Source organism: Anabas testudineus, chromosome 15 (genome assembly GCF_900324465.2).
Source record: "Anabas testudineus chromosome 15, fAnaTes1.2, whole genome shotgun sequence".
Taxonomy (NCBI): domain Eukaryota; kingdom Metazoa; phylum Chordata; class Actinopteri; order Anabantiformes; family Anabantidae; genus Anabas; species Anabas testudineus.
The window spans coordinates 5726329-5739388 of NC_046624.1; the positions used below are offsets into that span (position 1 = coordinate 5726329).

At 42.7% G+C, this 13060-nt stretch overlaps 1 protein-coding gene across 3 annotated transcripts in view; it reads right to left on the bottom strand.

Annotated features, from left to right (window-relative positions):
• Window positions 1-4068: 4068 nt before the first annotated feature.
• The window catches only part of LOC113158745 (arginyl-tRNA--protein transferase 1), a 46800-nt gene continuing 37808 nt past the window's right edge, over window positions 4069-13060 (bottom strand). For all 3 annotated transcript variants that reach the window (XM_026354899.1, XM_026354897.1, XM_026354896.1), the window contains 2 exons: window positions 10790-10910; window positions 4069-4890 (listed from right to left, as the gene is read on the bottom strand). In XM_026354899.1, the coding sequence (XP_026210684.1) occupies window positions 4712-4890; window positions 10790-10910 (300 nt within the window). In that variant the 3' untranslated portion in view covers window positions 4069-4711. The remainder of the gene's footprint in view (window positions 4891-10789; window positions 10911-13060) is intronic.

The following is a 13060-nucleotide window of genomic DNA, read 5'->3' on the forward strand; positions in this document are numbered from 1 at the left end:
GGAAAGAGGTGCACAGGGAAGAAATATGAAGAAGAGAGAGGGAGATGTAAACAGAAGAGGGACATTAACGTGGTAAACACCTGTGGGGAGAGAGGAGCACTTACACATGGAGAGGGTTTTATATGATGACAACATTCATCCCCCTGTAGTCCTGCTGCAGATTGTGAAGGAAATTGTGATAGTGGGTTATAAAGAGATGTTAGAAAAAGCAATAGCACGGATTGCAACTTCCTGGTTTTCTGCACAAACTGGTCATGTAATCCAATCTGATCTTCACCAAATTCACAAACACAATATATCTAAGCTGATAAAACACAAACAGTCATGATCTTCCATGTCTTCACTGATCACACACATTAAACACACAGATTAGGCCTACACAACATTCAGGAGGAAGTTTGGACCACTCTTTCTTACAGAACTGCTTCATTTCAGTCATATTGTTGGGAAGTTTGGTGTGAACAGCTCTCTTCGGGACTTTCCACTGCATATGTAATGGGTTGAGGGCCTGGCTCTTCCTTTAGTATGACCGGTGCTCACAGCCCAGCACCATGCAGCTCAATTAGTATTCACCAGAGAGCACCAGAACTAGTTCACGCTGAGCACATGTGACAGGCGTGAAAGTTCCTAGAGACACTGTGGTGAGCTTTATGCTGCCTCTAACGTCTAATTGAGCACCCACGGCACATTATGTATAGGTGCATCCAACAACAACAAGTGCCACCACACACTGTCCAGAAACCCAGTGATGCCCTGATCCAGGTCTGGAAGGAGATCCTCCAAGACACCATCCCCTGACTCATCAGGAGCGTGCCCAGACATAGTCAGGAGTGTATACAGGTATGTGGGGGCCTACTAGCATCTGAGACACATTATGAGCTCAGGACATTAGTATAGGTTTTTTAACTTGAATAATTTGTTCATCAACAAGTGTTCCCCTTACTTCTTTCAAGCAGTGTCCAACACTTGTTGTTTTGTTTTTATTTATTGATTTATTGTAAATCATCAGAGGGAACATCCTGAAGATGTCACCACTGCTTTTTTTTGTAAAGCGGTCCAAATGTAAAAATCGATTTTTTTAGAAAGGATACTATTGTATGTGAATTTATCACAATATATTTTCTATAAACTGTGAAATCCACTTTTATAAAGTCATTCAGAAAATGTAGTCTAGCACTGATAGAAATATAGGCATTAGTAAAGCGTTGATTTACAGTGAGGCTCCTGTCCAGACGTGCCTAAACACGTACACAACAGGGGGATTCTTGTGAAAAGTTTCCCCATGTCCAACAGCGAGTTGGATCTTCTTCAAGTCCCCACGTCAAAACGCATTTTCTATGGTTCCTTAATAACTCAGACTAATAACTTTAGTATTGTCTCTGGAACACAATGCCTCCCCTCATGTCCTGTATCCTAGCGAGGGGGTTAGGGAGCGGTGTGGTGACAGTGTGTTGAATTTGGGTGACAAGACCCCAGTGGGAGTGGATGCCCCCCCTGTCCCTGAGATAATCCCCAGGAGAAAGGCCGTGCATTTAGGGTGCGATACGCTTAATCCGCTGGGGCCTTCTACACAAAGGAGCCCATCCCTTGCTATGGCCTGGGAGCTTCCGCTGCTCCGGGGGGCCTGGTGCGGGTGCCAGTACAAACATGCACCAATAATACACATCCCCGTTACAACGCAACAAATAAAAGACATATAGACATGCAAAGACTGAGGAGGGAGCTAGGGAGAATCCAAAAAAACAAACTTGTAAATTCACACTGTCCATACGGGTAGCCAATCCAAACAAGCAGCCCACGCACACAAGGGCCCAGCACGAGTAAACACACACACACACACAGAGACACACACACATACTACACGCTGCGGGCAGAGGCGGTGTTTACGCTGTGCCCCCGGGTGTGATGAAACAAAGCTGGCATGTACTGTAGAAAGATTAGCTCAGCGAAGGCCAGAAAAAGACCAAAAGAAAGAAGGAGTTCAAACAGCTTGCTGCCTACAGATAGTTTCATATTTACAAACAGGAAGAGCGCGTCATGTAGCGGTCCCCTCACATGCATCATAGAGTCTCATTCATACTGGAGATGTGATCAGACGTCAGCAGCAGATGACACATACGCTTCCACTCCCTCCCCCTGGCAGTATTTATGTTCCGACCATAAGGGAAATTGAATATTCAGTAAAGATCAAATGCAAGACTGTTACTTATAATACTCACTAACAGCATATATCATTTGGACACATTTACATAAACAGCTGAGGGATATTATTCCATATTTCGCTGACATGATTCCATATGCACGTTTGGATTAGCTCTTTTGGAAAAAGGGAAAAACCTCAGGGATGGCGTCTCTTTTTCCTCATTTTCAGACATGGTTTTCCTTCCCACAGTATTTCACACTGACACATCCTCTTTCCTCTGCGGGCTCTCCTGGCATTTTCATTTGGCCACAACACACATTTGTGGAGATGTGTGTTGCACAAAGTAGAAAAGGGGATACACACACACACACACACACACACACACACAAACAAAAACCTTCCAGCAAATAATTATTTACTTGAGTTTAATGTGGCCTTTAAACTGCTTACATATCATGTACACATGCGCATAACTAACATTTTCATTTGTTTACAGTGGACACACTGTAGAGCGCACACTTTGCTTTTCTCTTCAAAGAATTCTGCCTTTTCCAGTACTAAATGTTATCTTACTTCAGCGTTCTCCTTTCTCAGCTATTTGGAAGTCTCTTCATTTTCCAGTGTGACATGCTCCGCCCATTTGGCACCAACACAAGCTAAAATAAACTATAAAAAGTATTTAAACCATTTTTGTGACTCAGGTCTGACACCAAGATAAAGCCTTCTTTCCAGGCCTCCTTCTCTGAATGCTGACCTTTGGCTGAACAGTATTTCAGCAGCAGTGTGGGGTCAGTACAGACCTCATACTTACTAAGAATTATGAGCAGTGACACACTTATATATCACAGTAATGTCCAAACCCTGCCATGCTGTGTCTTGCAGCATTATGGACTCATTATAAAACAGCCGCCCGGCCCAGGCCACTTGTTTTGACAGAACGAGGTCCACCACAGCACTGGCACATGTCCTTATGTGTGGCATCCACCAAGACTAAATACTCGTGACAGTGCCAGGAGAGTGTGTGTGTGTGTGTGTGTGTGTGTGTGTGTGCGCACATCAAGTCCAAGGGGAAAGCATGCCTAATGTGGGAGAGAAATAGTGAATCCAACATGGCCACAAGCCAGCCTCAGTGTTCCCTTCTTGGAGAATTAGCCTGTCAATCCATTCTAATTCCCGAGGACACAGGCTGCTCTTAAATCCAGGTTGAGTTTAAACTGGAGAGACTGACTCTCTCAACTGTTTTCTCAGGATTGGGTGCAGACAGGGAAGCTGGACGAATGTCTGACAAGTTAGGCCGCACCGGAGAGCAGAGCTGCTGCGCAACTACAAGTCTAGTCCAAGGTCAAGTTGACACTTACCACACAGTGGTTATTCTGTAACTTTTAAAAAGTGGCCACTTTCGTCCAAATACCAAGAGAGACAGCATTTTGAAGAGCAGGATGTTTACCCACTTGGCCATCTACCCCAGAAATAAGCTTGTGTGAGCAGGATTCTGTGTGCACCTCAAGGAGTACAAATCAATATCTGGATTTCACTGCAATAAAAAATACACAATAGTACTCTGGAAAAAAAAAGTGTTGTGGTTTAAAACTACACCCAGAGCCTTTAACTTAGGTAGGTAACACAAATTTGAGAGAACCTCACACTGGGTACCGAGTTCCCAGTGGAAGAAAAGAAATAGAAAAGGTGCAATTTCTAACTCGTGCTGATCTTTTTAAAAGGCCTAAAATACATGTTTGTTAATGCATAGTAATAATATAAGAATATATACACTGTCTGACAACACTTTATGTCTGTAAAGGGCACTTAAAATACAACATTTTGATTCAGATGGTTCTGTACATTGTACATTGTGTGTGTGCTTTAAGACTTGAAGCCAGTCTGGTGTGGATAATTAGTCTGCAATGGAAAACAACAAAGTCATATCAGGGTACATACCACCTTTTTATTTGGTTTAACCAAAATAACAGTGTCATAATTAAAGAAAAGCAAATAAAGCTGTAAATATGACAGGCATAAACATCAAAACAATGAGATCTTTGTGTCACAGAAACTGTGATAAAAATTTGTGAGTCAGTTTTGGGCTGTGATGTAAGTAACTGAAAACCACCTTCAAAAACCACTGGACATTCATATGCTCCAAACCCGAACTGTGAACTGTGTGTGGCTAAATGCTCTTTTAAAATATCACTTTATCAGGCAGGAGGGAGGATGGTGCCAAAAAAAAAAAGAGAGGTCCCTGTAAGCAGTCGAATAAAACAAAAGAAAAACAACTGGCGCTAAACAGAGAATGGATGCTGCAGAAATTATAGATTTAAACTTTGCTCAAAAAAAAAAAAAGTAAATGAGACATTACTGATAATGAGGCCAGTGGTTGAGTGGGTAAATATATAAAGTAGACAATGAGTAGCTACTGAATTGATCCAGCATGGTGAGATTACAGGGGGGATGCATCAGAAAGCACTTTCACAGACAGTGAGGAGACACACTGACATACAGAAACAGACGATGCTGGAAGGTTGTGAATTCACGTAAAACAAAAGGTGCAGTGGTGTGATGCTGTGTGTTTCAGGCGCGATAGAGCAAGATCCTTTGGGCACAGTCCTGGCCAATCAAGCTGCCGTATTGCTGCACCTCTGCCTCGTCACTGGAGCCCTTGCGTTTGCGAGAGTAGACTGCAAAGGGCATGACGGTCCGTCTGTATAGCACCAGGGTTCTGCCCACATCCTTCAGTACTCGAGCATCACCTGGACATAAACAGACCCAACATGAAAGCAGAGCAAGAACCAGTGACACACATCAAGCGCAATAAACATTATCCTTATTTTCCTTTACTCATTTGAGTTAATGTCTGAATGACTTGGCCGGGATACTCCATTATTCCGAGAAGTTGTTAGGGGAGCAGCATTTTCCCCTTATTCACTTAACCTGGAGTCACGGTGGTGCCTGAGAGGCTTGTCTCAGCATCTCATTAGGTCCAGTGTCACACACTGCCAGCTCTCATAAGACCAGAGAAAACAAAGCAAATCTCTTAAGTACACATGCACTGCAGCAAAAAGTGGTCCTCTGGTGAGTCAGATGGAAAAAAAAAAAAGGTAAAGGACGATTACTTTCTGACAGTTAAACTAGCTCCAGGAGTGAGGTGCATGGGGTAGCGCTGCAGGGAGCACCAACTGAGCCAACGTGAGCCAAACATACTACAAAACCCACTGTACAAAGCTAAACATCTTTGCACTCCTGAACTGAGGTTTGCCTCACATTTCTGAGACTGTCCATACGTTTCTAACATCAAAGACATTTCTGCTCTACCCTGTCAAACTACCTTCTAAAATGCTGTGTCCTTACTGCTCAACCTTACAAAATGCCCACAATTTGAAATATATCCCATCCCTTCTAAAATGCACGAACTCTAAACACAATATTTTCTCCAATCAGTCCCGCCTGGAGCAATTTTAGTTTAGTTTAGCTGTGATGAAGCATATGAAAACAAACTTCAGGCCAGGCTGCGGAGTGCAGTGGACTAACAGTAGCTTGCCAGTCCTGATGGCGACATCAGTCAAACAACAGTAAAAGGTTTGGATTTAATAGAGCTCAAAGGCTCCTCACCTCACCACCTATCATGCTGACAGTGACCCATGTCGGTCAAACTGACTAAGTCCTAAAATATTCACCGAAACACATGTACATCCCGTCCTCACTGATCACATAATCAGTGTTGAGAAACAAAGGTTTGCTACAAACAAAAGTTTTCTCTCCTGCACCAGATGGTAAAACGGGATCCCCCAATTTACAAGGTTACTTATCTGATTGCTGCCTTTTTATTTTGGCTTTTGAAGTTCTGAGAGTAGCTGCAGTGCGTACTTTGACTGACTGGAGTGGCCATTTGTGGGCTAGATGTCTTCAGACACCATGAGTAAAACTATTTTGCTGCTGTCATTAGTTAAAGTGTTACTTCAGGTATCACTGGAAGAGACAATGATTAAATCCAGGCAGTGGTCCAAAAGGCTAATTTCCAGGCCTCACCAGTGAGAGGATACGGTCACCTGGTCAGTGAGTAATGTAAGTTAATGTCCCGACTATTCCACTAGGGCTTCAAACTAGCACAGACAGTAACTTAAAAGCAAGCCAGGGGAAAGAAGAGAGCTGGATATAATAAAAACCCAGAGGCTCCTTAGCTATCTCACTCTATCTCCATAAAAATATTTTCATATTTCAAACTACAATTTTTAAACCACACTGTGGATTCATGTTTTATTTATTAGCCTCATTTCCCTCTGCTCAGTAGTACCCTAACCACTGTGTTTTTCCCCTCCTTCTCTAAAAAAACTGCTGAGTCACATAATTGATGAATGCTCGATACAAACTTTTAAATGAAGAAAACCAGCAGTGTGTTAAGGCCCCTCCGTGTGGGGAACTGGGTTTTAAAAGATGTAAACAGCTTCCACATGGCCATCATTTTGGTCTGTGGATAAAGGCGGCATCCTGCTGGGGTGAAAAGTGAAATATTTAAACATTAGATGCTTCCTTAATAACTTCAGCTGCCTTGAGCATCGTCTCTAAGCACTGTGTCTCCTCATGGTCTTTATCAATGTGACAGCCCACTTACACACTGGTTACACAAAGTTACACTTGTCCACTCCAGTGTATGACATTGTTCTAAAGCACCACTGTCCCCTTGTGAAGATTTTAAGTAGTGACCACTTTACAGACTAAAATGGATAGCAGTAAGCAGCTTTAAGATGGTCTATTAACCTCAGCAGTAATGCTGAGCAGAGGCCCTATCACTCTCTCTTACTCAAGGCAATCCAAACATCCGCTCCTCACATAAACAACTTTTCTTCTTCACTCACTCCCTTCTCCATAAATGCCCCCCTCCGCTCATCTTGAGTAGCTCCAGACCCTGTTCCCATCAGGCCCACCGGACGTTCAGTGACACGCCACTCTGAGGTCACAGATTCTCTGGGTCGGGGTTCAGGGGTCGGGTGGAAGAGGAGTGGTAAGGGTCGGTCAGCGAGTGAGAGGGTCAGGGCTGAGGCTAGGGGCCTTGACACCTCGCCACGCTCCCCTCATCGGCAACTTTCTAAACACTTGCTTAACACAGGATGCTGGTCAAAGGCAGGCCGTCAGGTTATGACCACTTCCTATGACCCAATGTTGCAAATCCCGAACAGGGTTTACATTTGAAAAGGGAAAGGCCAAAGCTGTGGTGTAGTGAGTAGAAAAGGCTTCTCTATGACTGAAGAGCTGGGTTCAAGCACCTGTGTTGGCACACATCCGTTCTGCTGCACAGTCTCTGTAGCTGACAATGACTTCTGACCTCCACAGTGGAAAAAAAGCAACAAGTATAGAGAATAATATCACTATTATAATTGTTAAATTAGGAAAAAGTTTATTCACAAGAGTAAAAATGCAGCAGATACTGACAAAAACCATAATATAAAAATATAATGGAGAGGTCCAGAGCCTTGGGGATAATATGTGGGTGCTGTCAGGCTAGAACTGTCTGCTTCCTGAGCGAAAGCATAGATGTAGTCAGTCAATGTGTGTATGTACAAAATTTCACATATTTTAAAATTCTTAGCTGGGTGTGTATTTAATAAGTCAATTAGAGCATCTAAGCTGGCGCCTGCAGGACACACTCATAGTCCAGGAGGTGACGGCTTGTGTCACACATTTTCCCAAGTGTTTATCCTGCTACATGGGCAAAGCCTGTACTACTTCTTCTCTCAAGCAAACGCTGATTATGAGTGTGCATGACAGTCGGTACAAATGTGCTGTGTGTGACTGTGCAAATACTGTACATTTGTAAGAGGCCACACACTGAGGCCTTAGGGCCTTACATGTGTCAACAACCGGCATATAATTAATGTGAGCCTGCTTTCGACAGAATCGTGTAAACTTTAGATTAGCTGTCTTTGCACACCTCATTAGGACAGCTCTGTAACCCAGTCACCCTCAGATTCTGAACGCACACCAGCATCCTAGTTTTCACTCACCCTTTTGTGAGGTTAGAGGCAGGGCCTGACAAGAAATATGTACTGGAATTAATGAAGAGTCTTCTAGTCGTTTTGTTAAAATCTATCATTTTCTGTCCAGTTAATTAGATCTTTTTAGTTTTAAGCTAAGCACCTTGTATCAAGTTCAGGTAAGTTCAGGTTCTCGTTTCGTATGACCTGTAGTTAACGCCACATTCAAGTTTGTTTTAGGAATTATTTGAACAGCTTAACTGTCCTATTAGGCGGTACGGTGGTGTTGTGATTAGCACTAAACAGCAAGAAGGACCCGGGTTCTAATCCATGGCTGGGTGCCTTTCTCTCTGTGTTGGCAGACATGAAGTTAGGTTAACTGGGCTTTCGCCTGTCAGTCTCTGATTGTCTGGCAATCTGTCCTGTCCAATCTGCCTCTCACCCAATGACAGCTTGAATAGGCTCCAGCACTACTTTGACCCTTAGGAGGAAAGTCAATTGGTATAAATGAATGGATAGATGGAACTGTCCTATAATCCTAATTAACATTCTTGTTTATATGGCTAAATTTCATATTGTAGTATTTAAAGTATGAAATTACAGAACCATTGCTTTTGTGGTCTCTGCTTCTGCAGCTTTTGTAGTTGATTAGGTGAAACTACATAAGTTAGTTGCATCCTAAAAGATACGTAGGAGATTCCCAAATAACTACATTCAGGTAAGATTTCCACTGGAAGATAAATTGCAACATGCCTTTATGTTGACCAAAGACAAGCCACACATTGAAAAACCGCCAATTAGGACAGGGCCACAGCAGTGTGCCATGCTGTTAAGTTTATGATGACACATGGCAGGCTGACCTGGTGACTGATGGACCACTGGGCCTAAATCTCGAGAAGACACAAACCTCCAACGTACTACTAATCTGGTAGAGACCAAGTTCAGCCACAACTTAACCCCACAGCTTGGCAACAGCCCTGAAAGAGAACCATCAACAATGAACAACAATCAATGAAATGTAATGGCCCTGAAAAATAATGTCCGTCCCTATCCAAGATCAACAGTCCATGCAGGAATGGAGGCACCACAAGAGCCGCACACAAACAAATACATTCAGGCCACAGTGAATATCATCTACTCTGATGATGCCACTGTAATTTGTGCCTGCTCAGGGCTTGACCTACTACTGGTTAAACTGTTAATGGCAATGTTGTAAATAACCTGCTTTTTTAATGTTTTTATTAAATATTCTAATTTCTCCTGGGTGTGGTGCTTTCACCATAACTTGATCAACAATAAAAACTAGTCTAGTAATAAAAAAAAGGACCTTGTGCCCTTAAGACATGTCTTTAGCTGTAGATTTTTACAGATGGTGCACTCACTGCCCACAAACTTTACCTCATCCCACACTGTGACCCCTGAACGAAACAAAGGGGTGTGCGTGCCGGCGAATGCCTTCAGTGTCTGAAGTTCATCATTAGTGTTGGGTTTTTACCTCTGCATGGCGTCAATTCCACGAATGATGACGCTACAACAAAGAAAGTTTTCACCCCGCATTAATACATCTTGCTTTCCTTCTCCACTCTCTCGTCAATGTATATCTCACTTTATTGTGCTTTTCTCTCTTCTACTGCCAGCATACAGCCCACTTTCACTTTTCATCTCTATAAAACCATTTTTATAACAAGCAGCCTCCCATCTGCCCCATCGCTCCCTCTCTTACCCTCCATCTATCAGTCCTAGTGTACTTGACAATCAAATTCTTGTCCTCTCACATCGCTTATTACTGTCCATCAGTGGCTCTTTCCTCTGTGGTGATTCAGATTAAAGAGGAAGCGTAAAGAGGAGATGGCTAGCACTTGTACAATCCACCACTAAGGCTACAAGCACTTACAATATCTACACCATCTGTATGCGTGTCTACATGTTTAGACACATGCACAATGTGCACTCATACTGACAGTTTCCAGCTATTTCCTATAACAGTTTATTCTAAAGCTGAGCAGTATCATGCCCACTGGACTGTGTCAGGCTGAGTGAGCTGTGAGTCTTTCTGCTCAAGCATGCGCAGCTATATAATGCAAACGATTTCAGTTTGGTTTATGTGGGAGCTGTAGGAATTTTAGTGCATTCTCATCTGAAACCACACAGTGCAAAAATGTAAAATCAACACAGGAGAGTGAGCGAGAGAGACTTATCAAATATGAAGACAAAAAAAATAATATCTCTGGCTACACAGCTATTTAGAATATGTTTCAAAATTTATTTTTTCTGAGCTCACTTACACTCTCCCCAGCCTTCATCTCTAACCTCACCAGTCCAGGAAACAGGCGTCTGTCAGTCTACCTTCTGCATGTGGTTAATAACCACTGATATCACTATTCATTTAAAAGCAACACAGTCTTTCCATAATGACAGCACTGACTCTGTTCTGACCACACTCAAGGATCACAGGAGAGGAGGTCGTGTGATCAGAACTGCCGGCCCTCTGTTTTTCTCTGTTCTGTGACTGCAGGCTGCTCTGTAGGAAGCCCACATTTTTTCAAAACACCATCACAGTGAATCCTGATCAGATGTTAAAACAAGGTTCATGGGTTCATCCAAAGCAGCTCGCATGAATAACCGCACAGAGAACTGCATTTAACTGCATGGCACACATATGGAAAAATGATACCTGTACCTGCATCAGGATCCTGGTTCAAGCGAGCATAGCGAGAGCTCTCCAGCCGGGGTATGCATTGTTCTATTGGCACCCAGACATAGGTCTCTGGGCACAGGAGGTCTGAAGGCCGGTACTGCCCCTAGGAGATGAAAAACGTAAAGAGTTAGAAATCATGCCAAAAGCATTTATTACTATTAATATTATTGATTAATAAAATAAAACAGAACATCTCAACCAACTAGAAACTCTTTAAAGAGTTCCTGCTTTTTATTTTGCCATAATTTCAGCTTATTTAAACTGTGTTGTTGCTATTAATTAATAAGGGGAAAAAAGCTACTTTAATTTGAGCATTATTCTGTACTTTACTTTTACATGAATCTATCAATAATTAAAATAATGATTTGTTCCAATCCTACATACATTATTTTCACATTACCCACAGTGACTCTTTAGAGTTTAATGTTTGGCAAGTTGTAAACTGAACTCAGGGACTGCATGAAGTTTGATGAATCAAACTTTGCTCTGTTTAAGTTCTCTGTTTGAGCTATGTTTCTCTGTGTCTGGGAAGTTATGTTGTTTCCAGTGCTGAGCAGCAAATGTAAACACACCATCGTATTGTAATGTGTGCTTGTGAAATAGGTACAAGTCTGTATTTGACCTACGATTTAGCATGGAAAGTTAGCCAAGCTGAACAAAAACAGCTGCGGGGCAGCAGAGAGAGAAAAAAATGAGTGAGGGGTTGAATGAACAGAAAGTAGGAGGAGAAAGAGACTCCATTATCAGGGATCTGTGTTCTATCACAATTCTCCAAACAATATACAAACTGCAGCGATAGTTCTGTAAACAAGCAGGCGCCTGCAACAGGCCTGGAGCACTGTCTCAACACACATAATAATATTTATAGTTTATGAGACATTAAACTGTAGGACAATGACTCCAGCATTTCATGAGCCCCCTTTTTTAAACACAACTGAGATCTGAAGTGCTGCGTGATTAAATGTACAACTCAAAATAAAGCAAGACAAAGAAAACAAAATGGCATTGATAGATGGGCATAGAGCACAGTATATGAAAAATGCTGCCCGTCTGTACTTGCAGGATAGGAAATCCTAAAAGTGAACTACCCGGCTTTTTGAGTTAAAAAAAAATGGCGGTCCACATCTGTAGCCACAACTTCAGGGTCCAAAGGGGCACAAGATTTAGCCAAAATGTATTACTACAGTCATTCAAAACAGGCCAAGCGTTAGGCAGGCTGTAGGGACAAAAAGCAATTCAGGCTGAAGCAAGAGACACAAACTTGCAATAAGTGCTTCTGCTAACAGATGGATGGTGGTGGAATGCTACACATCTGTGGTTGCAATGAACACACACACACCGATTGGATGCTGTCCGTGTCCCAACAACATCAGCCTTCTACGACTGTCAGCGCAGTCAGCTTGACACTCTCACACTCTGCCTCACATCTGTACTCTCATTCAACACCGCAGTAGGACACACCTCCATGCACAGAACACACACACCTGCTCAGCAGTAGAAACACAGTGAGGCGCACATACTTCCTGCTACAAGTCCCTGCGCCCTGACAAATCAACCTGGATATGCAGGGGAGGGGGAGGGTGGAAATGAGAAACAGAGCAGAAACACAGGTGGGGATGGAGTAGCTAGCCTTTAAAGACAAACAGTGAGAGAGTGAGAGAAAGAGAGGAGGGAGAGAGAATGACATGCAATGACAGAGCTTTTGATAAGTTGTTTTCCGTGAGGAAAAACTGTTTTCTGTACACTATGGCTGTGTAAAGAGATCATATCACCATCATTTAACGTGGATCATGATCCACAATCTGGATTGTAATCTTTCTCCTTAATTTTGAATTGTTCAGTACTGAACACTCACACTAGAAATACCCACTGGAGTCATTTTTCCCATCAGTACCACTGTATAGTAGGCTACATCTTTCTATTGCAGAGGAGCAAACTGGTGCGGATTCAGAAAGGTGCAATTTTGTCCAACTGCCTAAGTTAATTATCTATCCTGGTTCAAATTTATTTCCTTAATCTCCTCGGCTGTCCCAATTTTTTTGCTCTGAAGTTATCTGGGGCAGTTCACAAACAGGCGCAGGACATGAAATCTGTATGATTCACCTGAAATGAGAGCTTCTACTCTTGAGAATGATCATGACATAAGATGGTCAGATGATCCACCCCTACTCCAGTTCTATCCATTATAGTTAAAAGAGAAACCGAGGCCCATCTAACTAAAATGAGACCCAGATCCTACTCATGGCACAGGAA